The 25036-nt window shown below is 39.9% G+C and overlaps 1 protein-coding gene across 1 annotated transcript in view; it reads right to left on the reverse strand.

Moving 5' to 3' along the window:
• LOC105821613 (TBC1 domain family member 14-like) overlaps positions 1-25036 on the reverse strand; it is a 109924-nt gene that overhangs the window by 32540 nt on the left and 52348 nt on the right. The window contains exon 2 of the mRNA XM_012658353.1: positions 23908-24028. Coding sequence (XP_012513807.1) covers positions 23908-24028 — 121 coding nt within the window. The remainder of the gene's footprint in view (positions 1-23907; positions 24029-25036) is intronic.

A 25036-nucleotide genomic window follows, 5' to 3' on the forward strand; every position in this document is an offset into this window, starting at 1 on the left:
AAATGTCCACCAACTAAGGAATGAACAAACAACACACACAGCAATGCAAAGAAACAAACTACTGATATATGCTACATGGATGAACCTCAAAAATGTTACTCTAAGAGAAAGATGCCACACAAAAGATAATTTACATGATTCCATTAATGTGAAATTTCTGAAAAAGGCAAATCTCTAGAAAGAAAGCAAATTCATGTTTTCCTGGAGGTGGGAGTGAGGATCAACTGCAAATGGGCATGAGGGAAATTTTTCAGGTGATGAGAAATATTCTAAAACTTTGGGTGATGAAAATATTTTAAAACTAGATTGCAATGATAGTTGTAGAACTGTATAAATTTATTAAAATCACTAAACACAATGAGTGAATTTTATGGTATATTAATTACACCTCAGTTAAGCTGTTTTTAAAAAGTAACGGTAGAATAAAAGGGGGAGAGGTTAATTCTGGCTGGAAGGATTAGGCAAGGCCTCGTTAAGAAAAATTACCTGAAATTTGGAAATAAGGCAGAAGCAGGAGTGGGGAGTGTCCTTTCAATTCATATCTGAACATTTTTAACATGTCTGCCTAAAGATTACGTAATTCTCCTAGGAGACCATACTATGCTATTTATTACTCAATGAAAGCCCAGATACTGTGAAGTTACATATTAACTTGTAAATTTATGTCCAATAGAAAAGATAACCCCAAAGATTGTTTTATTGTCACCAGCAGTTTGTTGAAATCTAACCTAGCAATCTTTACTCTAATTCTTTTTGGTATCTATGCACGCACACACACACATACCCCTAGTTCCTTAAATGCTCTTAGAATCAGTTTTACCATCTTACTGATCTCCTCAAGGCATCAAATAAATCTTTGACTCCATGGTCACTTAAAATTTTTTTAAAAAGGTAAATGTCATAAGAAAAAGGAAGAACTAAGGTTTGCAAGTTCAGCTCTTAAAAGGTTGCTTTTTAGTGTTTTTTTTTTTAAGCCATTGTTTACTCAATCTGCAACAGGCACATATTTCCACCAAATCAGTGTTGCTGACTTGTTTTAGAGGCCCAAATAACGTTTCAGCAAGTAGGGATATGTTAGTGTGTAACATCAATATTTTCTGTAAATCAATCACTAAATTATACTTTATATTTGCTAACAAAATTAAAACTATAGAGTTAATACAATAGAGTAAAAGAATGTGACTATAGATTAAATCCTGGGTCTTTCTCTTCTTGGCTCGAGATTTTAAAGAAATAACAAAATACTTGAGTCTGGAATTATATAAAGTGGCTATAATTAAATTATGTGACCTACCTGTTACATAGTCCTCAGTAAGTATCAGTTTTTTATTTTAATGCACTATGTAGTAAAGATCATAAATATTAAACATGATATTTAAAAATTACTAAATTTATACAAAATCTACATTTAGAACAAGAATTTTAAAGAAAAAGATACCCAAATACATTTATACAATTAGATGCCTTCATCACAGATACTAATTGATATCACTATCTGGTAAATATAACATACACTTTGACACATACATGGAAACACTTTCAAGGACTGAGGATATTTTTAGGTCTAAGGATAATTTCAAAATTAAAATACTCCAAAAAATTTTAAAAAAAGAAAAGAAAAAGGAAGAACTGCTTTGTATCAAGAGAATAAAGGAACATATAACAAGGACAATACATGAATCTGATTGGATCCTAGTTCAAAAAGAACAGTTTGCTACAAATGAGGAAATTAAAACATGCTCTGGGTATCAGATGCTACTGTGGAATTACTGATAATTCTTTTGGGTGTGGTAACAGTTTCATGGCTATGAGGGAGAATGCCTTTACACTTAAGAGCTGGATGCTGAAGAATTTAAGAGTAAAATGCAATGATGTCTGCAACTTACTTTCAAATGGCTCAATTTTTTTAAAATAGGGCACAATAAAATGAATACGGCAAAATGTTGACAACTGTTCCATCTAAGTGGAGTATATATGCATGTTCATTAGATTATTCTTTGAACCCTTCTATAGGTTTAAATAAATCCTTTAGATCTCATCTTAAATACCTACCCACACAGAGACCCTTGCCCGATCTCACCTATAGCAAGGCTTCTGTCATTCTCTCCAACACCAGGTGCTGTTTTCTTTCAGCTGTTATCACAACGTGTAATTATATGACTATGTGATTAATATTTATCTCCCTCTCTAGACTGTAAACCTCTGAGTGTGGGTAAAGGCCTAGCAAAGCACACGGCACAGAGGAATCACTCAAGCATTTGTGGAATCAATGTGTCGTCACATGAAGCCATTTGTCCTTCCTTCCGTCCATCCAGCAAACACGGTGCTTAGCCCTAGGAATAAAGATGAACAAGGTCCCTGCCCTTGAGTCACTCATGGACTAGCAGGCAGACAATGACTATACTATCCTGGTGCTGGATGCTATGACACACAAACCTCTGAAGTTCAGGGAAGCTCCAGCCTAAGGGGTTAATAATGGCTTTCTGGAAACAGTGCCTGCAGCTGGAAGAGGGCTAAACCTGCAGGGCTCGGTTCTCAGTGAGTGGAGTAGGTTCTCAGGCCCTTCAAACCACCTACCAACACCTGGGCCCCCCCGCCTAACACCTGGTGCCATACACAAATTTTAGTAGTTAGCCAAATCAGGCTAACAGACCCACTAAAGTTCCTAGGGCCACAGACTCACTAAAGTTAAATATGGTAGAGAGATGCTTTAAGTGTGTGAATATGCATTGAGATATGCTTACCAAAACACACTGCTATCTCTTCTGGCAGGTTGTAACCTGCAAGTTACTTTAACAATAGTTTCTATCTCATATTTTAGAATTGAGCACTGTTTATAAAGTTTTAACTATACATTATACCACGTGATGATAGGTTGACTTTTACTAAATTTTGAAACTTAAAGCAACAATCAGAAGTTAAAAATACCCTTCTCCATCTCAATCTGGCATTAGATTTCTCAACTATCTTAATCCACGTGTAAAGAATTTTCCCCCTGAAGTTTTCTGCTTTAACCAGAGCTCAGCCGGGCGCGGTGGCTCACACCTGTAATCCTAGCACTCTGGGAGGCCAAGGCAGGAGGATCACCTCCTGAGGTCAGGAGTTCGAGACTAGCCTGAGCAAGAGTGAGATCCTGTCTCTACTAAAAATAGAAAAATTAGCTGGGTGTGGTGGTGCATGTCTGCAGTACCAGCTACAGTAGAATTTCTTGAGTCCAGGAGTTGGAGGTTGCTGTGAGCTAGGCTGATGCCATGGCACTCTGTCTCAAAAAAAAAACCCAGAGCTCATTCCTAGGCTTCTTGTATCCCCATCAGCAATATCGGGTTTATTTGGTCAAGGAGGCAATTCTGATTCATTTGCTCGCTGCAGCATCCTAGCACACAGGCTGGCAAAACCAACCTTGCTACAGGGCACTGGAGTTCACAGAGATCGAATGGACATTAACAGAACAACTTCAGTGCCCAAACTAGGAGACTGATTAAGTAAATCATGATACAGCTACACAAAAAACCATCATTTAGTAAAAATGAAATCACAGAAGAATATTTAAGGACATGGGAAAATGCATATGTTGTCACAGAAAGAAGAAGAAAACAGTTTATATATGGCATGTTTTAAAACTGTGAAATTCCTTCATCTATTTACAAATCTGGTAAACTTGCAAATTAACCATACACTCATGCTAGGTACTGTCCTAAGCCCTGAAAATAAAGCGATCGACAAGCAAACACGGTCTGGTAGTTGCTCTTTTGCATTTCTATTCTAGCAGGCATTGGGAGGCCAGCAATAAAGCAGCAAACACATGGGCAAGAATTTAAGATGGAGAAAATACCCTGGAGTCATGCAACATAGTGACAGCAAGTGGCTGCTTTACACTGAGTGGTCAGAGAAAACCTCCTGAGAAGATACCATCCAGGAGGGAGCATCTGAGCTGAGACCCAGTGAGACAAGGAGTCAGCATGTGATGAAACATGGCCAGCTATCCAGGCAGAAAAAAGGGCAAATGCAAAGGCCTGGGATAGTGGTAAGCTTGGGGTAGCCAAAAGATGGCGAGCTAGTCAGTAATGCCACAATGAAGCAGGGGCAGCAGGGGATGGAGACAGCTGGGCAGGAGTCAGACCAGGGGGTCCTTGTAAGGTCATGGCAAGGAATGTGCATTTAGCCCACATGTGATAAGAAACCATTAGATGATTTTAAGCAGAAGAGTGACATGATTTAACATATACAGAAAAGAATAAAAGAATATAGCGAGAATGTTAGCAGTGCTTATCCCTGGGTGACAGGATTATGGGTAATACTCATTTTCATTGCATTCTTCCATTAGATTTCCAAATTTCCTATAACTATTAATTTTTATAGCTAAAAATATTAAACAGTAAAACAAAACAAAAAAACCCAAAACCAGATAAACAAAGAACAACTAAACTTACTTCTTAGGAAAACCTCCACCAGTTTGACCTGGAGGGTCCTATCTCCCAAAGTCATGCCTCCCTTCCCTCCTTCTCCCTGCCCAGCTATAATCAACTCTGGTTACCAAGGCTGTTCCCTCTGCTATGTTTCCTCTCCCTTCCTTATACCTCCCCCACCAAGAAAAACCAAAAACCCTAAACCTTCTACTTATCCTTCCAAAACTGAGCTCACAGGTGACCTCCAGTGAGTGGTTTCACATCTGGAGCCCCTCCCCAGGGTCCCCAGCTCTGCTACAATGCTGTCCAGGTTCTAGCTGGGCCACTAAGCCGAAGGCAAACTCCACAGGCTGGGTTATATTCATCCTTTATTTTCCAAAAAAAAAAAAAAAAAAAAAAAAATCCAGCTCTTAGAAGGCACTCAAATGTGATTTAAACACTAAATAAAATTCTTTTTCCCACTTTGACCAAATATTACTTAACATTCACAGCCTCAGCTGTGGCTTTGGAGTTGAGTAGAGTCCTATAGGCAAAAGGACACCCACTCAATTGAACTCCTCAATTACTAACAAGGAATGAGAAATCCAATCAGAACAATGACGAATGTCAACAACTTAAATTCTATTTTGAGTCTCTGGAATTCTATAGCCACTACCACTTACCAAGTGCTTGCCATATACCCCTCACTTGGCTAAGAGTCTGACCTACGTTATCTCATTCAATCCTGACAACCCCCCAAGGTAGGGACTATGGTAGGCTAAATATCTACCCAAATAAGTCCATTTCTTAATCCTCAGAACCTGTGCATATTACCTCATGTGGCAAAAGGGACTTTGCAGATGTGATTAAGGTTATGGACCTTGAGATGGGGAGATTATCATGGATTATTTGGGTGGCTCAAAATAAGCACAAATGTCCTCATAAGATGGAGGCAGAGGGGGATTTGACTACAGAAGGGGAAAGCAATGTGTTGATGGAAGCAGAGACTGGAGTGACACAGTCACAAGCCAAGGAATACCAGCAACCTCTAGAAACTGGAAGAGAAAGAACAGATTCTTGGCCGGGCGTGGTGGCTCACACCTGTAATCCTAGCACTCTGGGAGGCCGAGGCGGGAGGATTGTTTGAGGTCAGGAGTTTGACACCAGCCTGAGCAAGAGCAAGAGCAAGACCCTGTCCCTACTAAAAATAGAAAAATTAGCCAGGCGTCATGGTAGTCCCAACTACTCAGGAGCCTGAGGCAGGAGTTTGAGGCTGCAGTGAGCTACAATGATGCCACTGCACTCTACCCAGGGCAATAGTGGGACTCAAAAACAAACAAAAAAAGAACATATTCTTTCCTGGAGCCTCTAGAAAGATCCAGGCCCGCCAATACCTTGATTTTAGCCTGGAAGACTCATTTAAGACTTCTGACCTCCAAAACTGTAGGAGACTAAGTTTCTGTTGTTTTAAGCCACTGAGTGTGTGGTGATTTGTTACAGCAGTCACAGTAAACTCCTACAAATACTATTAGCATCATCACTCCATGCCACCCCACCCTTTCTTTCCCCATACAGCAGCTGAGGCTCTGAGTAACTTCCCCGGGACTTAAACCCAGGCATTCTGACTCCAGAGCCTCTTACTGTCAACTACCCTGATGCACTGCCTCTGAACTAAGGTTTCAATTTCCTAAAACAGTGTTCCCTTCACGTCTCTAAGGATACATTAACTATCAGACACAGGCATAAGGCCAAGGAACAAATGCATAACATGCCTATTAATTCAGAGTGCCCTGTAGTTTCCAGTGCCAAAGGGATAACTCCACCTAAAGTGCTCCCACAGTGATGAGATTTTTTTTAATCTCCCAAAGGCCCAGTAACATTCTGAGTTCATCTTAGACAAGCAACTTGAAGATAAGGTTTACAAATAGTATTGCTCCCCTCAAATCTGAGGTTTCTCAGAATCCTCTGGAGTGCCTACTGTGCACCAGACCCCACACTGTGCACTGGTGACTGCACACTCAAGGTATACTGAGGCCCTGCAGAGGGTGTCCCCTGCTGCTCAGCTGTGTTTAAGAAATGTTAAAAGAGTTTAAAATCTCATAATCTCCCACTGGGAATTAGATCAATGGGAAAGAGGGGTTTTCCCTGGCTGGCAGTTTTTTTATATCAATGCATTAAATCGCTCAGGGGAGGGCAAAAGCATTTGAAAGTTCCCAAGGGCCACCTCTCCTGGTCCTCCTAGGAAGCAGCATCAATTCCGCTCCTTCCATGAAACCGCACCGTGGTCCAGTGTAAACAACAGGCCAACAGTCTGCAGGCACTATCTCCGAGTCCAAGATCAGCCAGAAACTAAATTCAGAACACAGACAGCCCCCTCCTTTCAATCACCGGTTGCCGTGTCTTCAAGTCTCTGTGTAGCAAGCTTCCTGGTGCTGTGTATATACCAGAAATAAGTTGCAGAGCTCACATGGTCTATGATTACTTCATGCAAATGTATTGGTGTGGATAAAATTTGCATATACATAATTTGTCTCAGAGAAAGGCCTGGGAGAACGGACAGCCTGGGAGGGTAGACACCAAACTATCAAAGACTCCTCCATGAAGGGGGCTGTAGAGTCTCAGGGTGAAGAGGATTTTCCTGTTTTACTCTGCCTTCATCTGTTATTCAGATATTTACAAGTATTTTTTCATAAATTATTTTTATAATTTGAAAAAGCCATTTTTAAGCTACTTCGGATGGCATCAAAACTTATTTCACCAACTGCAATTTCCAAACCACACTAAATTTAGTGTAGCCAAGTTATTTTGGGGGGTATTTTTGCTGGTTTGTTTTTTTCTGTGCACGAGAGTGAAGGTACAGCCACGAAGAGAGACCAGAATGAGAGAAGCCACTGACTGTGACTGATCCCACTGCTCCAGGAGTGCCCCCCACTTTTCTGTATTTCACCTTCACAAGAAAAAGCCAGGTGAGCATGGCCTTTCCAGAGGAGAAGACCAAAGTTCAGAGAGGCAAAGTATTATAACAGGCCCATGTCCAGACAAATGACTGTAAAAGACAGACCCAAAATGGAGACTCAGGCTTTCTGATCCCAAAGCCAGAGTCTTCCCCATCCCCACCCAGTGTTCACAGGCTCGAGACCCCTCACCCCAGCACTGTGAGGGCCCAGTAAAGAGCTATGAAATATAATAATAAACATATGCTTCCTGTTCCTGAATTCCTATTTCTCCCTGGGAGCCACACCAGTGAAGACCGAACACAAGAGCCACAGTGTTTGCACTGAAGAAAGTGTGCTCTGAACACTACCCTCTCAAACTAATGGGGAAAATTATCACTTCCACACTGGGAAAAATAAGCAAACCTTAGGAAGCACTATGCCCTAAAATTTCAGTTTATATTGTTAAAAGGTGTTAGAGATAAACGATTTATACTTTTCAGAATAAATTAACAATTACCAGGACAACAGTAGGAGACAATCTATCCATAGACTAAAAATAAAGTTCAAACTAAACCACTATGCTACCATTTCCCCTGTAGAAACTTGAGTTCACTTCCATGTGGAAGTATGATATTTAATTTACCTGCTGCTTCTCTAAAACCCAACATTAATATGAGTTAGACATTTTGTGAGATTATCTCCTGAGGGCCTCACCCTCCACCAAAAGATCCCAGTCCCATACAAATGTGCTACCACCCTGACAAGCTAAAACTTCCAGAACAGGTTCAGCTTTCAACTACAGATCACCACCAGCTATACAATGTTTTCCCTCTTCGCTCTGGCCACTAGATACTCAGTATCAAATGTGTAGTATACCACGAAGAGTTAAATGGGACCTTATGAGTTTTATTTGGAATATCCACTTACCTCTGGGGTTTCATCTTGCTGCCCCTTGCCCTAATTTCCTTAACAATCTGTTTCTCTATCATTCTATACATATTTTTAAAAATTATTTTTTAGAGTAGACATGTATGCAGAACAAAATACAAAAGGTACAAAAAGGATGTACAGTGGAAAGCAAGTCTCCCTCCTATCTTCCACATACCCAATTCATCCCCCTCTCAAATCCCACTATTATCCATTTTGTAAGTATCCTTCCAAATACAGTCTCTGCATTTACAAGGACTTGCATATATCTTATACACATAGAGCACACTATACTAATGGTTATTCATCTTCTTTTTGAGGTCTAAATATTTCATTTAGGATTTGACCAATTTCACTGACAGACATTTAGACAGTTTCTGATCTTTTGTGCTACAGTCAATACCTTTATACAACCATCATTTCACCTATACACTAATTCATCTATAGGAAAAAACTACTAGAAGTGGTAATGCTGGGTCAAAAGTACCCTAACTCTGTGGTCCCCAACCCTCAGGCCATGGCCTATTAGGAACCGGGCCACATAGCAGGAGATGAGCAGTAAGCAAGTGAGCGAAGCTTCATCTGTATTTACAGCCGCTCCCCATCACTCACATCACCGCCTGAGCTCCGCCTCCTGTCAGATCAGCGGCAGCATTAGATTCTCACAGAAGCGCGAACCCTACTGTAAACTGTGCATGTGAGGGATCTAGTTTGGATGTTCCTTACAAGAATCTAATGCCTGATGATCTGAGATGGGACTGACCCAGTGATGCTAGCACTGGGGAGTGACTGCAATAGATTATCATTAGCAGAGAGGTTTGACTGCACAGAGACCATAATCAACTAGTTACTTGTAGCCTCATATCAAAACCCTAACAGTGAGTGGCAAGTGACAATTAAGCTACATCTGGTAGCAGGCTTTATAGTGGCCTGGGAGTTGTTGTACTTCAGTTGTACAGCTGCATCTGGTAGCAGGCTTTAAGTCAGAATCCAACACTTATTTTAGTCCATGCATGGCCCACACATTATTTTATTTACCACTTCCGTCCGCCCCTCTTTCCTGCACCGCACACTTGTCTCAGTCACAGTTTTGGTAAGCCCACAAGTTAACCCTAACAAAAAAGAAGAAAAAAAAAAAAATGCCGGAAAACCTCCTTGAAAAAGGGGAAAAAACCAAAGAAGGGCCAAGGGCAGGGGCCCAAAAAAAAAAACCCAACAACCCGGGAAGCCCAAGCCGGAAGAATGCCTGAACCCAAGAAGTTGGCCCGAACAAAAACAAAAACCAACCCCGAAAAAAAAAAAAAAAAGACCCAATGATGAGACAGCAGAAGACCCTAAGACTGCCAACAAAATGAAAGCTGCATTTAAAAGAAAATACCAAGAGTCCTACTTAAATTACAGGTTCACTGCAACAGGTGATTCACATTCTCTGAACCTGCTTTGTATAATATGTGATGACTGGCTATCCAGTAAAGCCATGAAATCTTCCAAACTGCTTTGCCACATGGAGACCAAGCACCCTACATTAAAAGACAAGCCTTTGGAGTTTTTCAAAAGGAAAAAAAAGGAACATGAAGAACAGAACGAATTATTGCAGGCCACCACTTCTTCAACTGTGTCTGCTCTGAGAACATCATTCTTAGTGGCTAATCGCATTGCTAAAGCTAAGAAGACTTCACTATTGGTGAAGAGTTGATCCTGCGTGCTGCTAAGAATATTTGCCGTGAACTTTTAGGAGAGGCTGCAGTTCAAAAGGTGGCATGTGTTCCTCTTTCGGCTAGCACCATAACTAGACCAATTGATGAAATAGCAGAAGATACTGAGGCAAAACTGTTAGAGAGGATTATTGAGTCACCGTGGTATGCAATCCAAGTTGACGAGTCTACCGATGTTGACAACAAGGCAACAATGCTTGTTTTTGTATGATATGTATTTCAGAAGGATGGGCAGGAGGATATGTTATGTGCAGTTTTGTTGCCAACCAACACCACAGCTGCAGAACTATTCAAGTCTCTGAATGATTATATGTCAGGAAAACTGAATTGGTCATTTTGTGTTGGTATATGCTGCCATGACTGGGCAGCTTTCTCGTTTCACTACTCGGGTCAAGAAGGTCGCTTCTGAATGTGAGTCTATGCACTGTGTCATCCATAGAAAAATGCTGGCTAGCTGAAAAATGTCACCTGAACTAAACAACATTTTGCAGGATGTGATTAAAATTATCAATCACATTAAAGTACATGCCCTTAACTCACATCTGTTCTCGCAGCTCTGCAAGGAGACAGACACAGAGCACACAAGTCTTCTCTTATACACAGAAGTGAGATGGCTTTCTAAAGGTAGGTCACTAGCCAGAGTTTCTGAGTTATGAGTGCTGCTCCAGAGATTTCTTTTAGAAAAACAGTCACCACTGCCAGCACATTTCAGTGACACAGAATGGGTCGCAAAACTTGCTTACACGTGTGACGTATTCAACCTGCTCAATGAACTCAATCTGTCGCTTCAGGGGAAAACGACAACTGTGTTCAAGTCAGCAGATAAAGTGGCTGCATTCAAAGCCAAACTGGAATTATGAGGGTGATAAGTGAAAATTAGGATTTTTGACATGTTGCTAACATTAGCAGAGATTTTGAAAGAGACTGAGCCAGGGCCTTCTTTCTCCCAGCTGGTGCATGATCACCTATCTCAGCTTTCAAAAGAGTTTGAGCATTACTTCTCAACCACAAAAGACCCCCAAACTAGGAAGCAATGGAGCCGTGACCCATTCATTAATAAGCCAGGTGAATCGACTTTGTCTGTGCTGTAAGAGGATCAACTACTTAAAAACACAAATGATGGTGGTCTTAAAAGTATGTTTGAGACAACTTCAAATCTTCATACATTCTGGATTAAAGCGAAGGCAGAATATCCTGAGATTGCCGCAAAAGCACTGAAAAGCCTGCTTCCATTTCCAATATCCTATCTTTGTGAAGCAGGGTTTTCTGCAGTGAGAGCAACCAGAACGAGATTATGGAGTTGACATAAGCAGCACACTTCGGGTGTCACTGTCTCCCATCATCCTCAGATGGGACTGTCTAGTTGTAGGAAAACAAGCTTAGGGCTTCCACTGATTCTGTATTATGGTTGAGTTGTATAAGTATTTCCTTATATATTACAATGTAATAATAACAGAAATTAAGTGCACAATAAATGTAATGCACTTGAATCATCCCAAAACCATCCACTTCACCCCACGCCCAAGTCCATGGAAAAATTGTCTTCCATGAAACCAGCCCCTGGTGCCAAAAAGGTTGAGGACTGATGCCCTGATTCATTCATTCATTCACGTTATTTTTTCAATTAACATACAGTTAGTTTTGTGTATATAGTTCCATGACTTTTGACATGTCTTATAGCCACCACGACAATCAAGATCCAACACAGTTCTATCATCCCCAAAACCTCCTTCATGCTATCCCTTGGTAGTCACACCCCACCCCACCCCTGGCACTATGGATCCATCACTAGAAGTTCATCTTTTCAAGTATGTAATATAGATGGAATCACAGCAGGCAACTTTTTGAGACTGGCTTTATACCCTCAGGTAGTATCTCTAACAACGCATTGGTATATTAGGTATGTTTTATTACTGAGTAATAGTATGGATATATCACCATTTATCCATTCAATGAAGGGCATTTGAGTTGTTTCCTGTTTTATTTTTTTTATTTTTTTTTTTGCTCAGACTTTGCAGGGATGAAGTTTCCATTTCTTAACAACTATGAAAAGAGCTGCTATAAACGTGTACCGATTTTTGTGCAAACATAAGTTTTCATTTCTCTGTGGTAAGTAAGAGTGTTAATTGCTGGGCTAATTGTAAATACATGTTTCATCCTATAAGAAATATCCAAACTGTTTTTTCCAGAGTGGCTGTACCATTTTGCATTCCCATCAGCAATGCACTAGCTAAGACTTCCAATATGTTGAACAGGAAAGTTAAGAGTGGACATCCTTGCCTTGTTTTCAATGTTGGGGAATGGCATTCAGTCTTTCTCCATTAAGTATGATGTTTGCTGTAGCTATTTTTTGTAGATTCCCTTTATCAGGCTGAGCAAGTTCTCTTTTTGCTGGGAGTTTTTAATAAGAAATGAACACTGAATTTTGTCAAGTGCTTTTTCTGCACCAATTATGATCAAGTGGTTTTCTTCAGTGGATTACACTGATTCATTTTCAGTTCAGATTCATTTCTAGATTCATTTTACACGGACCCAGACTTGCATTCCTAGGATATGTGTCACTTAGTTATGAGTATTACTTTTTTGTATGAACTGTTGGATTCAATTTGCCAATATTATATTGAGGATTTTATGTGTGTCTTCATATGGAATACTTGCTTGTAGTTTGAGGTTTTTGGTACTGTATTTGTCTGGTTTCGGTATCAGGGTAATACCGGCCTCAGAAAATGAGTCAGGTTACTCTCTCCTTTTCTAAAATTGGTGTTATTTTTCTTTAAATGTTCAATAGAATTCATCAGTGAAACCATGTGGGCCTAGAGATATCTTTTTGGGGAGGTTTTTAACTATAACTTCTATTTCTTTTAATAATTACAGGATGATTCAGGTTTTCTATTTCATCTCAGATGAGTTTTAGTGATTTGTAATTTTCAAGGAAATGGACCATTTCATCTAAGTTATCAAATTTATGTATAGAGAATTATTCATAATATTCTCTTATCTTTTTATCTCTACAGGGTCTACACTGGTACCTCTTTTTTCATTCCTTTATTTAAGAGATAGGGACTCACTCTCTCACCCAGGCTAGAGTGCAGTGGTATGATCATAGCTCACTGCAGCCTCTAACTCCAGGGCTCAAGGGATCCTCCTCCTCAGCCTCACAAGTAGCTAGGACTACAGGTGCCTGCCAGCAAGCCTGGTTAATTTTAAAAATTTTTTGTAGAGGTGGGGTCTTGCCATGTTGCCCAGGCTGGTCTCAAGCTCCTGGCCTCAAGCAATCCTCCCACCTCAGCCCCTCAAAGTACTGAGATTACAGGCGTGAGCCACCACACCTGGCCTCATTTCTTTTATTAATACTTTGGTTCTCCTCTCTTTTTCTTTGTTGGTTTTGCTAAGGTTTGATTAATTCCATTGGTCATTTCAAAGAATCGGCTTTTGGTTTCACTATCATTCTTCTGTTTTTAATTTCATTGATTTCTGCTCTTATGTTTATTATTTGCTTCCTCTTGCTTGCCTTGATTTGCTCCTTTTATAGTTTCTTAAGGTATAAACTTAGATTATTGATTTGAGATCTTTTTTAAATATGAGCACTTTAGAGCTATAAATTTCCCTCTGAGTACTGCATCCTACAAATTTTGATATGTTGTGTTTTCATTCACTTCAAAATACTTTCTAATTTTCCTTGTGACTTCCTCATTGATCTATGATTGATTTAGAAATATTCTACTTGTGTAACTTCCAAGCTTTTAGAGATTTTTTTCCCATTTATTTGTATATATTCATGGAATACAAGTACAATTTTGTTACACTGATTATATTGCATTATGGTGAAGTCAGGGCCTTCACTGAAGCAACACACACTGTACCCACCAAGCAACCTCCCATCATTCACCCTGCTCCCACTCCCCAATCCCCCCAAGTCTCCACTGTCCATCATTCCACACTGCTTCCATGTGTACACATTATTTAGCTCCCACTTATGAGAACATGTGGTATTCGTGTTGAGTTGTTTCACTTAAGATAATGGCCTCCAGTTCTATTCCTGTTGCTGCAAAAGACATTTCATTCTTTTTTATAGCTGAATGGTATTCCAATTGTGTATATATAACACATTTTCTTTATTCAATCCTCCACTGATTGACAGGTTGATTCCATATCTTTGCTATTGTGAATAGTGCTGCAATAAACATACAAGTGTGGGTATCTTTTTGATATAATGATTTCTTTTCCTTTGGGTAGATACTCAGAAGTGGGATTCCGGACCATATGGTAATTCTATTTTTAGAACTTTGAGAAAACTCCAAATTGTTTTCCATAGAGGTTGCTCTAATTTACATTCCCACCAACAGTGTACGCAAGTTCCTCATCCTCACCAACATGTGTTATTTTTTCTTTTTAATAATAGACATTCTGGTCGGTATAAGACGATCTTTCATTGTAGTTTTAATTTACATTTCTCTGACGATTAGTGATGTTGAACATTTTTTCATATGTGTATTGACCATTTGTTTGTCTTTTGAAAAATGTCTACTTATGTCCTAAGCCCACTTTTTAATGGGGTTGTTTTGTAGTCGTTGTTGTTAGAGTTCCTTGTAAATTCTGGGTATTAGTCCCCTGTTGGATGTATAGTTTGCAAAATATTTCTCCCATTCTGCAGGCTGTCTGTTCATTCTCTTGATTATTTCTTCTGCTATGCAGAAGCTTGGTCCAATTTGTTTATTTGTTTTTGACATCTGTGCTTTTGAGGTCTTACTCATGAATTCTTTGCCTAGATCAATGTCCAGAGCTTTCCCTAGGTTTTCTTCTAGTATTTTTATGGTTTCAGGCCTTACATTCAAGTCTTTAGTCCATCCTGAGTTGATATTTGTATATGGTGAGAGATGGGGTAGAAATGTTCTTGTTATCTTTCTGTCACTGCTTTCTAGTCTAGTATCACTATGGTCAGCCTATATTTTGTATAATTTTAATGAAAAATTTTAAGTTTCTTTTATTACATATCCCAGAATATAGTCTATTTTGGTGAATGTTCTGTGTACACTTGAAAAGATGTGTACTCTGCTATTGCTGAGGGTGGAGTGTTCTAAAATGTCTAGTGGGTCGTACTGGTTGACGGTATTGCTCACTTCTATGTCCTGGCTGATTCTGCCTGCAGTCTTATCAATTCCCATCTAACAAGGAATGCCAATGCTCCAATTACAAATGTGGACTTGTCCACTTGTTTCAGATCTGAGTTTCAGTTTCATGTATTTTGCAGCTCTGTTATTAGGTACATATACGTTTATAATCATTATATCTTAATTAGGTAATATCCCTCATTATCTCTGGTAATTTTCTTTGTTCTGAAGTCTGCTTTTTATAATATTACTAGGCCCACTTCATTTGTAATTAGTGTTTTCATGGTATTAATATATCTTTTTCTACCTTTTCACTTTCACCTACGTATTTTGTATTTGAAATGAGTTCCTTATAGACAGCATATGTGTAGTTGGGTCTGTTTTTCTTTATACATTCTGACAATCTCTGTCGCAATTGAATATTGAGATATGCCATTGGTGTGTTCAGACCATTTACATTTAATGCATAATAATTATTTACATGTTTGAATTTAAGTCTACCATCTTACTTGTATTCTCTTTTCTATTCCTCTATTTCCTCCCTCCTGTCTTGATTCAAGTTTTTTGAATTGATTTTATCAGAATTCCATTTTATCTATTGTGTTTTTCACCATCTCTTTGTATAGTTTAGTGGTTGGGCTAGGGATTAGACAGACATAGTTAACTTTTCATAATCTAATTAGAATCAATATTTTACCACTTCAAGTGGAATGTAGAAACTTTATCACCATATTCCCTCTCTCTTTATATTTTAGTTGTCTTATATATAATATTTACATATACTGAAAACCCCAGACATAATTTTTACAGCCAGACATATTTTTAAAGAACATACTGAGAGAATAACAGTCTGCTATATTTATCCAGATATTTACCATTTCTGTTCCTCTTCTTTCCTGATGTTCCAAGTTTCCTTTTATCTGACCCTTCTATCTGAACAACTTCCTCTAGCAATTCTTTTACAGAAGGTGTACTGGCAACAAATTCTCAGGTTTTCCTTCATCTGTGAATATCTTTATTTCACCTTCATTCCTGAAGGGTATTTTTTTCTGGATATAGACAGAATTCTGAGTTGACATTTCTCTTCTTTCAGTACTCTAAAAATGTTATTTCACTTCCTTCTGGCCTCCATGGTTTCTTATGGGAAATTCACAATCATTCAAATTGTTATTCCCCAATAAGTAATGCGTTGTTCTTCTCTGGCTGCTTGTAAGATTTTTTTTCCTTTTCTTTATTTTCAGCAATTTGATGATCATGTGTGTAGACATGGACTTCTTAGGGTCTATCTTGTTTGGGGGCCACTGAGTTTCTTAAATCTGTAGGTTTATGCTTTTTGCCAAATTTGGGACATATTCAGCTACTATTTATTCCAATAACTTTTCTGCATCACATTCTTTCTCCTCTCCTTCTGACGATGACACAAATGTTAGACTTTTTAGTACTGTTCCACATGCTCCTAAAGCTCTGTTCATTTTTTTTTACTTTTTTCTCTGTATTGTTCAGATTGGATAATTTCTATTGATCAATCTTCACTCACTTTTTCCTCTATCATTTCTATTCTGCTATTGAGCCTGTCCAGTTAGTTTTTTATTTTAGTTGCTGTATTTTTCAGTTATAAAATTTCCATTTAGTTATTCTTATATTTTCTATTTCTTTATTGATAGTTCTATCTTCCCATCTCAAGAGGGTTCCCCCTTATTTATTGGAGCATTTTTATAATGCCCGCTTTAAATTCTTTGCTGGATAATTCCAGCATCTGTGTTATCTTGGCATTGGTGTCTGTTAGTTGTCAAAAGACAATCCTAGTTCTTTTGAGCTGCATTCCTGATATTTTGAATACTGTGTTAAGAGATTCTGGATCTTGTCTAAACCCTCTGGAGAATGTTGACATTTTTATCTTGGTAAGCAACTGACCCAGCTGGATTCCAGACACAAGTCCCAACCAGCCTTCTGTTGAGTTGCGGCTCCCACGTCATCTGAGTTTTCCAGGTCATTGTAGCATTAATACTTTCTGAATCTATCCCACATGGGCACCACCCAGTGGCCAGTCTGGGATTTGCATGGTCGTCTATCCCAAAGTTTAGTTCTCAGTCTACGTATGCTATTTAGGGTCAGATCCATGTATCCACAACTTGGTGAGAAGTCCAGGAGTTCATAAATAACCTTAAAGGGTCACTCTCCTGAACCCCTCCCCTCTGTAATCCCCCCAGCACTTTCTAGTTCCCTAAGTCTCTCCTTCCCTAGTTCTCTAGCCACATACTTTCCACAACTGTGTCGACATCAGGGACAAGAGGGAGGAGGAAAGAGACAATAAAGCATCAGGGGTTTGCCCCACGTTCTTAGGAACAAAGCTCTTCCAGTCAGTAATCCTTCCTAGTGTTGCTGCCATAAGGATGCCTAAGGGACAGGGTGCAAGAGAACGGAGAAAAAAATTAAAATTTTAAAAACTGGATTTCTGCAGTCTGAGTGTTAGAGACCCACTCCTCAAACCAGAACTACAGAGCTCCACCTGGTGCTCTCTCCGTCCATATTAGCACCCATTTCTAGGTTTTAGGCTGCCCTAAATTCAGAATGAGGAATATCAGAGGGGAAGAAAGCTGGTAAACTCAGTATCAATTCAGTGATACATCAAATTCTGGTCTTCTTCCCCAATCTACCTGCTACTACTTACTTTTCAGAATCCTTAAATAGCTGCTCCATGCATTCTGTTCAGGTTGTACAGCTGCAATCACTGGGAGACACAAGGTGGAATGTGTTCACTCCATCTTACCCAGAACTGGGACCTGCTCTATTTATTTCTGTAAGCTTGTTCAAGCCTATTTTAAAAGGCATAAGGGACCATGAAAGTGAAAGTAGTTTTCTTATTGTTGTTTTAGAATTTCCCTGTAGGCTGTAGCCAGTTACTTCCACTGACCACCAAGACCTATATCCTTTCTGTAATTTGTGATGGTTTGAGACTTTCTAAGTACCCTAGACTTCCCAGAGGTGAAGACAATGAATATCACTTTAAGCTATCCTGGATTTACCTTCTTCTGGGACTCTCTAAGATCTAAGAGCTGACTTGAAATTCCAGAAGGCCATCCAAGACATTCCTGTTTATACAAGCTCAAACACAACAGGCCATGTACTCACCTTTGCTCATATGACAGTATTTTATCCAGAACACTGTGAAATCTACAAGCCCAACCTTTCCTGTAGCTATCGTTGCCACAATCAGTAGCTGCCTCAGAGCCAACCAGGACATAAACTTTCTGCTTAACCTCATTTCTTGACAATAATATCAATTCCTGAAGCCTATATGCATAGTGTTATGTCTAAAAATTCACAAACTCTGTTCTAAAGCATCCCCAAATGTTTTCTGCCCTGAGCCTCTGATATCTGCTCAAATTACAAAGCTTCATTTTGACTTTTTAAATGATTTTTTTTCCAAAGCAAGAGCTAACTTCAGTGATTTTTAACTTAATTTTTTAAATTGGCAAATAATAATTATACATATCCCATGGGGTTCATAGTGATGTTTCAATACATATAATGTATAGATCAGGGTAATTAGCATACCCATAATCTCAAACATTTATCATTTCTTTGTGCTTGGAACATTCAATAGCCTCCTTCTAGCTAATTAAAAATATACATTATTGTTAACTATAGTCATCCTACAGTGGTATACAACTCCTATCTATCTGTACATTTGTATCCTTGGTCTTTTAAAGGTCTTTTAGGCTGGGCATGGTGGCTCATGCCTGTAATCCCAGTACTTCGGATGGCCAAGGCAGGAGGATTGCTTAAGGCCAGGCATTCAAGATGTGCCTGGACCCTCATTTCTATAAAAAAAAAAATTTTTTAAAGCAAAGGTTTTGGGGGCAGCTGGATGCCTGGCATGGAGTTCAGGGAGTAAGTCCACTTTGGAAACAAGTGTGGGGGTTGTCAGTGCAGGCCTGACCTCTGATGCCTCGAGTCTGGCTGAGATGCCCCAGAGGGGCATCTTCCTCTTCCCGTGGAAAAAGAAGTACCCAAGAGGCATTCTAACATTTAGAGGATTGGGAAGATGAGGGCCCAGCAAAGGAAACTGAAAAGGAGGACAAAGGGGTGACCTGAAAGTCAAGGTAAAGAAGCCTCTCAAGGAGCAGGTCAGAAGTCAGCTGAGGGAATGCTGCTGATAGGTCAAGGAAGGCAAGATCTGAGAACTGACCCTTGCTTTGGCAACTGGCAGTCACTTAAAAAATTTGAGTTCAGAGAAACATGTTAAGTGATACAAAACTTCTCTATGATTACTACACTTCTTCACAACATTTATCACAACTACAAGTAATTATCTGTAGAGTTACTTGTTTAAATCTGTCTTTCCTTGATCCATGGTAAGTCTAACAAGGAAAGGGCCAAATAAGTCTTATCCTTCATTGTAATACTCAGTGGCTTAAATTTGTGCAGCAAAAGAAAGGACCATGGCATTCAAGAAAGAAGGTTCCCCTTTATTCACGAGGCAAAGGCCTGTACTTCTGAGCTGGCATCACCACCCATGCCGACCCAGCCAGAGCAGTCCATGCAGATCCAGCCACAGGAGGCTGAAGGCAGTGCTCTTCAGGTGAATTCTCCCCTTCTCTAGTCTGAAGACTTCTTCCGGCCAGGCACGGTGGCTCATGCCTATAATCCTAGCACTCTGGGAGACCGGGGCTGGAGGATCGTTTGAGCTCAGGAGTTCGAGACCAGCCTGAGGAAAGAGTGAGACACCGTCTCTACTAAAAATAGAAAGAAATTAGCTGGACAACTAAAAACATATAGAAAAAATTAGCCGCACATGGTGGCACATGCCTGTAGTCCCAGCTACTCGGGAGGCTGAGGCAGAAGGATTGTTTGAGCCCAGGAGTTTGAGGTTGTTGTGAGCAAGGCTGACGCCACGGCACTCGAGCCCAGACAACAGAGTAGACTCTGTCAAAAAAAAAAAAAAAAAAAAAACCACAAAGACTTCTTCAGTTCGCTAGCAGTTACTGGAATTTGTATTGCGGTATGGTTTGGGCCCTTTATTTAATCTACTTTGGCAAAAAAATGACTGTTTTCCTCCCAATATCCAACATTCCCTTCTTGCATAGCAATGGTTCTTAAATTCTAGCACACATTAGAATTACCTATAGCGTTTGTTGGGCCCCAGCCCCAAGAGTTTGTTTCAGTGTGTCTGGGATGAGGCCTGAGAACTAGTATTTCTAACAAATGCCCAGTGATGATAATTGTGACTAGTCTGGGGACCACACTTTGAGAGCTACTGCTTTAGTGTTATAATCTTAGCTTCGGTCATTTTTGTTTCCCCTATTAAGAAAATCTTTCTCAGATAATAATGTAAGTTGATAGAAAATATAATAACTTTCAAAATGTTTATGAAATTTGAAAAGATAACTGACAGTAACAATTCAATATTTCCAAAAAAAAAATGCCCAAGCCAAGAGAATGTGGCTTGTTAGAATAAAGTCAGATGTGCCCTAGACGCCCTGGGCAAACACATATGGAACCTACACCGCAAATTGGGCCTATTAATTAACTAAAAGTCACGACAGCCACTCCTTGAGCACTAACTCTGGGCCACCTGCTGTGCTAGACCCTGGGCAAAAAACATGTCACATACATTATCTCTCAATTTATAACAATCCAGTGAGTAGATATCATAATGCCCATTTAGCAGAGGAAGAAACTAAGTAGTAGTAGTTGGCCCAAGTTCATACAGATAAGAAAAGGTAAAACTAAACTAGAAACCAAATCCAAGCCTGCAAGTCCAAAGCTGGTGGCCAGTGTGCATGCCTGTCCCCTCAGCACTCAGGCAGGTCAACCCAACTGCTCTTATGCTCCTGGGGCCTAGCACAAGATCTGGCCTCAACATGGCACAGTGTTTACTGAAGAAGCAAAAGAAAGTATCTACTGAGGAGCTCAGGCTCATTCTTTCATACTATGCTCCATTTCCTGTTGTTCAAGGGTGGCGTGTCATAGGAAAGAAACAATGATAACAGCAAACACTTTTATGGCACTTACTATGTGCACTACTAGTCTGAGCACATGATATACGTTCACTCATTTAATCCTCATCTCCTTGCAAGTAGGTATTACTGTTGTCCAAATTCTAGAGATGAGGAAAATGAGGCTCAGAAAGGTTAAATAACTTGCACAAAGTCACACAGCCAAACTGTGGCAGAGCTGAATACCAACCCAGGCAGCCTAACTCCAAATTCCATGTCCTTAAATCATGATGTGAAGCCGTCCTCTCAAGTAATTAAAAAAAAAAAAAATCCAGAGAGAGAAGGAAAAGGAAATAGAATTTCCTAAACACCTTTTCTATGCTTTAGCTCTAACTGGAGTTAATGTCACCATCTTGGACCACAAGTCTAGCACCCACCCTCTAAAGTGGGGGGTGGCTGTGTTAGCTGACACCTGTGACAGCAGCCACCTCAAGCCTGCTGCCCAGAGGCCTCCCAAGAGTAGCAGGTCCCTGACCCTGAGTCCCTCCCATACTATGCCTCCTTGGGGTGGGGGGAATGAGAGATGAGACAGCCAGAGACAAAAAGCAGAAGCAAAGTGGTCACAGGCAGGATTGTATGACTCATGCAGGTACAATCACATTCTTTATTATTGATGATTGAAGTCAGATGGTCCTCCTGTTCGGCAGTATTGTGTTACCACATAATTAGCTGGCCTAATCATTTCAGTTCGCAGGAAAAAAAAAAACCCTTTTAAGGTCAAGAACATATTATCCATGCGCACCTTAAAAAAAAAACACACACAAAAAAAACAGGGTACTAAAAAGACAAAGAAACACGATGCAAGTGATATGAAGTGCCATGGGAAACCTATTTAGCACAAATGTTACTTTTTTAAAGTATAGATTTATTTAAAAACTTTATAACAGCTTGGCTACTTAGTTTCCTAAGAAATTTATAGCTGAGCTTTGCATACAAATTCATATTTTAATTGTATGCTATTTTAGTAAGCTACACAATAAGTGACTCAAATTCAAAATGTAAGGATCTACAAAAATGAATTCCAACAATGATATACTTAGTGAGTTCCCTGGGTCCAGACAATTACCACAGAGAATGGTAGACAACATTCAAAACAAATTTAATTTGCTGAGGCATGAAAAATGTAGTATGTGGAAACCCACCTTGTTGCCCAGGCCAGGAGCCCCAACACTGTGCCTTGCCTCACCACCACACACTGCACCCCACATCTAGCAGGTCATCAGCAAGTCTATTTAGTACTCAGAGGGGCATCCTCTGCAACCCCACAATGACCACAGCAGCAACAGGCCAGATCCCATTTTCTCTTGCCTGGACTAGTCCAAGAGCCACACTCTTGCCAGGGGTATCTCATCACTCCTTACCTAAGTAAAACACTCAGGGGCTCTGCAAAGACTTCAGGGAGAGGCAGGAAGCACAGCACATAGGCCCCATGGCTAGCTTCCTCCTGCTGCTCCTTGGGTTCAGCCTCCTGGGCTCACACTGCACCCTGTCCTGCCAGCAGAAAGTGCCCTGGCACCCAACTGCCTGGGGCCGCATCCCAGCTCTGCCACTTACTAGTTGTGTCACCCTGCACAAGTCACTCAGCCTCTATGTCTCAGTGCTTCTTTGATAAAGTGAGGATAATAGTATCTTCCTCAAAAGGTTGTTGTGAGTTTTAAATGAACGAGAAACACAAGTGCTGAATCGTTTAAAACTAGCATATAGTAATCACTCAGTACATGATCCCCATAACAATCAATTTTCTGTTATACCTTTAAACTCAATTGTCTGTGCTGCCTTGCCGAGAAGGTCCAACCACCCTGCTCATGCACCTGTGGTGCTCCTTACGATACCTGCACTGGAATCATTTCCAGAAGGGTGGTCCTCAACATGTTTGGAACCAGGGACCAGTTTCATGGAAGACAATTTTTCCATGGACCAGGGATAAGGGAGTGGGGTGTCACTGGGGGGCAGTGAGCTCAGGACTGGTACCAGGTTGTGGCCCAGGGGTTGAGGACTGCAGCTCTTGGGCACAGGTGCTGTGTCCCTTCTCCAAAGCCAGGGCCAAACACAAGGCCTACCACTTAGCAGGTCCTCAAAAGTGTTTACTGAACAATTGTCAATGAATATAAAACTGAGGTTGGAGGGGTAAGGCTGCTGGGGGAATGATGTCATAGCATTGGGCAAACAGCAGACTATCAGAATGCTACAATGGCTGGGACAGACTCAGGGACTACGAGGTGGTAACAGTCAGGGCTCCCAAGGCCACAGACTTGCTGCATCTGTGTATGAGCCCCCTCCTTACAAAGATAACACGTGCCTCCCACGGTTGGTATTGCTCCCACTGCCAGGAATAAGGCAGCCCAGTGTGATGATATAACAGGCATAGCCTGACCCTCAACCCCATTCCACTCCGGCCCCCAAAAAGTGGGCAACTTCAGAGTAAGGGGGAGATGTCTTAGCAGAGCCTGGGTAAATGGTGGCCCTAGCCTTCCTGAACCAAGAAAACCATAGGAGAAAGCTTTAATAGCAAACACAATTAATAAAAATTTGACAATAAACATCTTTGCAACGACTAGTGAAAAAACTGATTAAATTTAATCAAGCTATAAATATCTAAAGCCCAGTTCTGACAACTGCTTTCCTATGCGCATGTTACAAGCTGTAAGAAATGAAAAAGGTTAAATTCATCCACATTCTGAATACAGATTTCAATTTTAGGAAGTTGACATGCAAATAATACAAAGAGTTTTCTGATTTCAGAGTCTCAATAATGGTCATTTTTGCAAGGTTCATAAATAAATGCTGTATATATACAACAGCATATTTCCATGTTTTCATAACTTGTATACCTTTTGTACTTTCTTTGAATCTTTCTGAGCATTCTCTCGCAGTGGTACTTTTCCAAATAACTTCCATCTCAAGTCATTTTGTTTGTCAAGTCTTGCATTTTGTTTTCTAGCAAGCAAATTCCTACAGGAAGAAAATAAAAGGGTTAGGGAACTTCTGGGTATTTAAAGAAACACTAGGACAGCCGAATAGCTCTAATAAAAACAAGCAAACTTTCTATTGAGAGGGACAATGTGATGAATCACATACTTTAATTCTTCAGACTTGATTTTCATACAGACACATAATTATGCAGCAGGAGAAAGACCTTAAACCAGAAATAAACGTTTTGTTATTCAACTATTACATGTAGAAATTCTACAGTTGAGTCTGGAAATGTATTATATCATAAAGTACATCCGAAAAAGTGAGCTTTGAAGTCAGACTAAACTGAAATGAAACCCTGGCTCAACCATTCACTAGCTGTGTGACTCTGGATCAGTATATTAACCTCTCTGAGCCTTAGTTTCCTATATTAACAAGGGGACACCACCCCATGTTCCACAAGGTTGTTATACAAATTAAAATTTCAGGTACACAATCAGTATTTAAGAATAACAGCTGCTTTCGTACTTAACCACTAGTTTAAATTATCTACAAGGTAAATCTGTTATCTATTTAAACAGAGTATTCATATATTATAAAAAGAAAGTCACTCATGAGACGGTCTTCTCTCCCAAGAACATGTAAACAAAAGTTCCAAATAACACAAATAAAGCCCAACTGGTAGTACAAAATAAACTATGTTTTGGAATGCACTGCATTGGTGCATTCATTAAAAACAAATGCTTTCCAGGGCTTACTAGAATACTGTAAGACGAGCCTGCAGCATTCTGGTGTGCTAAAAAGTGCTCAAAGAAATATGAGGACATGTCAAAGAGAAACAGTAGCCAGCCTGAAAGACTTCCACTGGCTACATCTGGAACACTTTAATCATCAGAATAAATAACAAGAACTATGGATTAAAACCCACTGAATAAAACAGAAATCCATGAGCCCATATAGATATAAATAATTAAATATATAAATAAATGGAGGAGGGGGAAGCTGGACTAATAGAGTTAGCAAATGATCAATGGATGCTTAAACAAG

The sequence above is a fragment of the Propithecus coquereli genome, unplaced genomic scaffold (assembly GCF_000956105.1).
Source record: "Propithecus coquereli isolate 6110/MARCELLA unplaced genomic scaffold, Pcoq_1.0 Scaffold583, whole genome shotgun sequence".
In the NCBI taxonomy this organism is placed as follows: domain Eukaryota; kingdom Metazoa; phylum Chordata; class Mammalia; order Primates; family Indriidae; genus Propithecus; species Propithecus coquereli.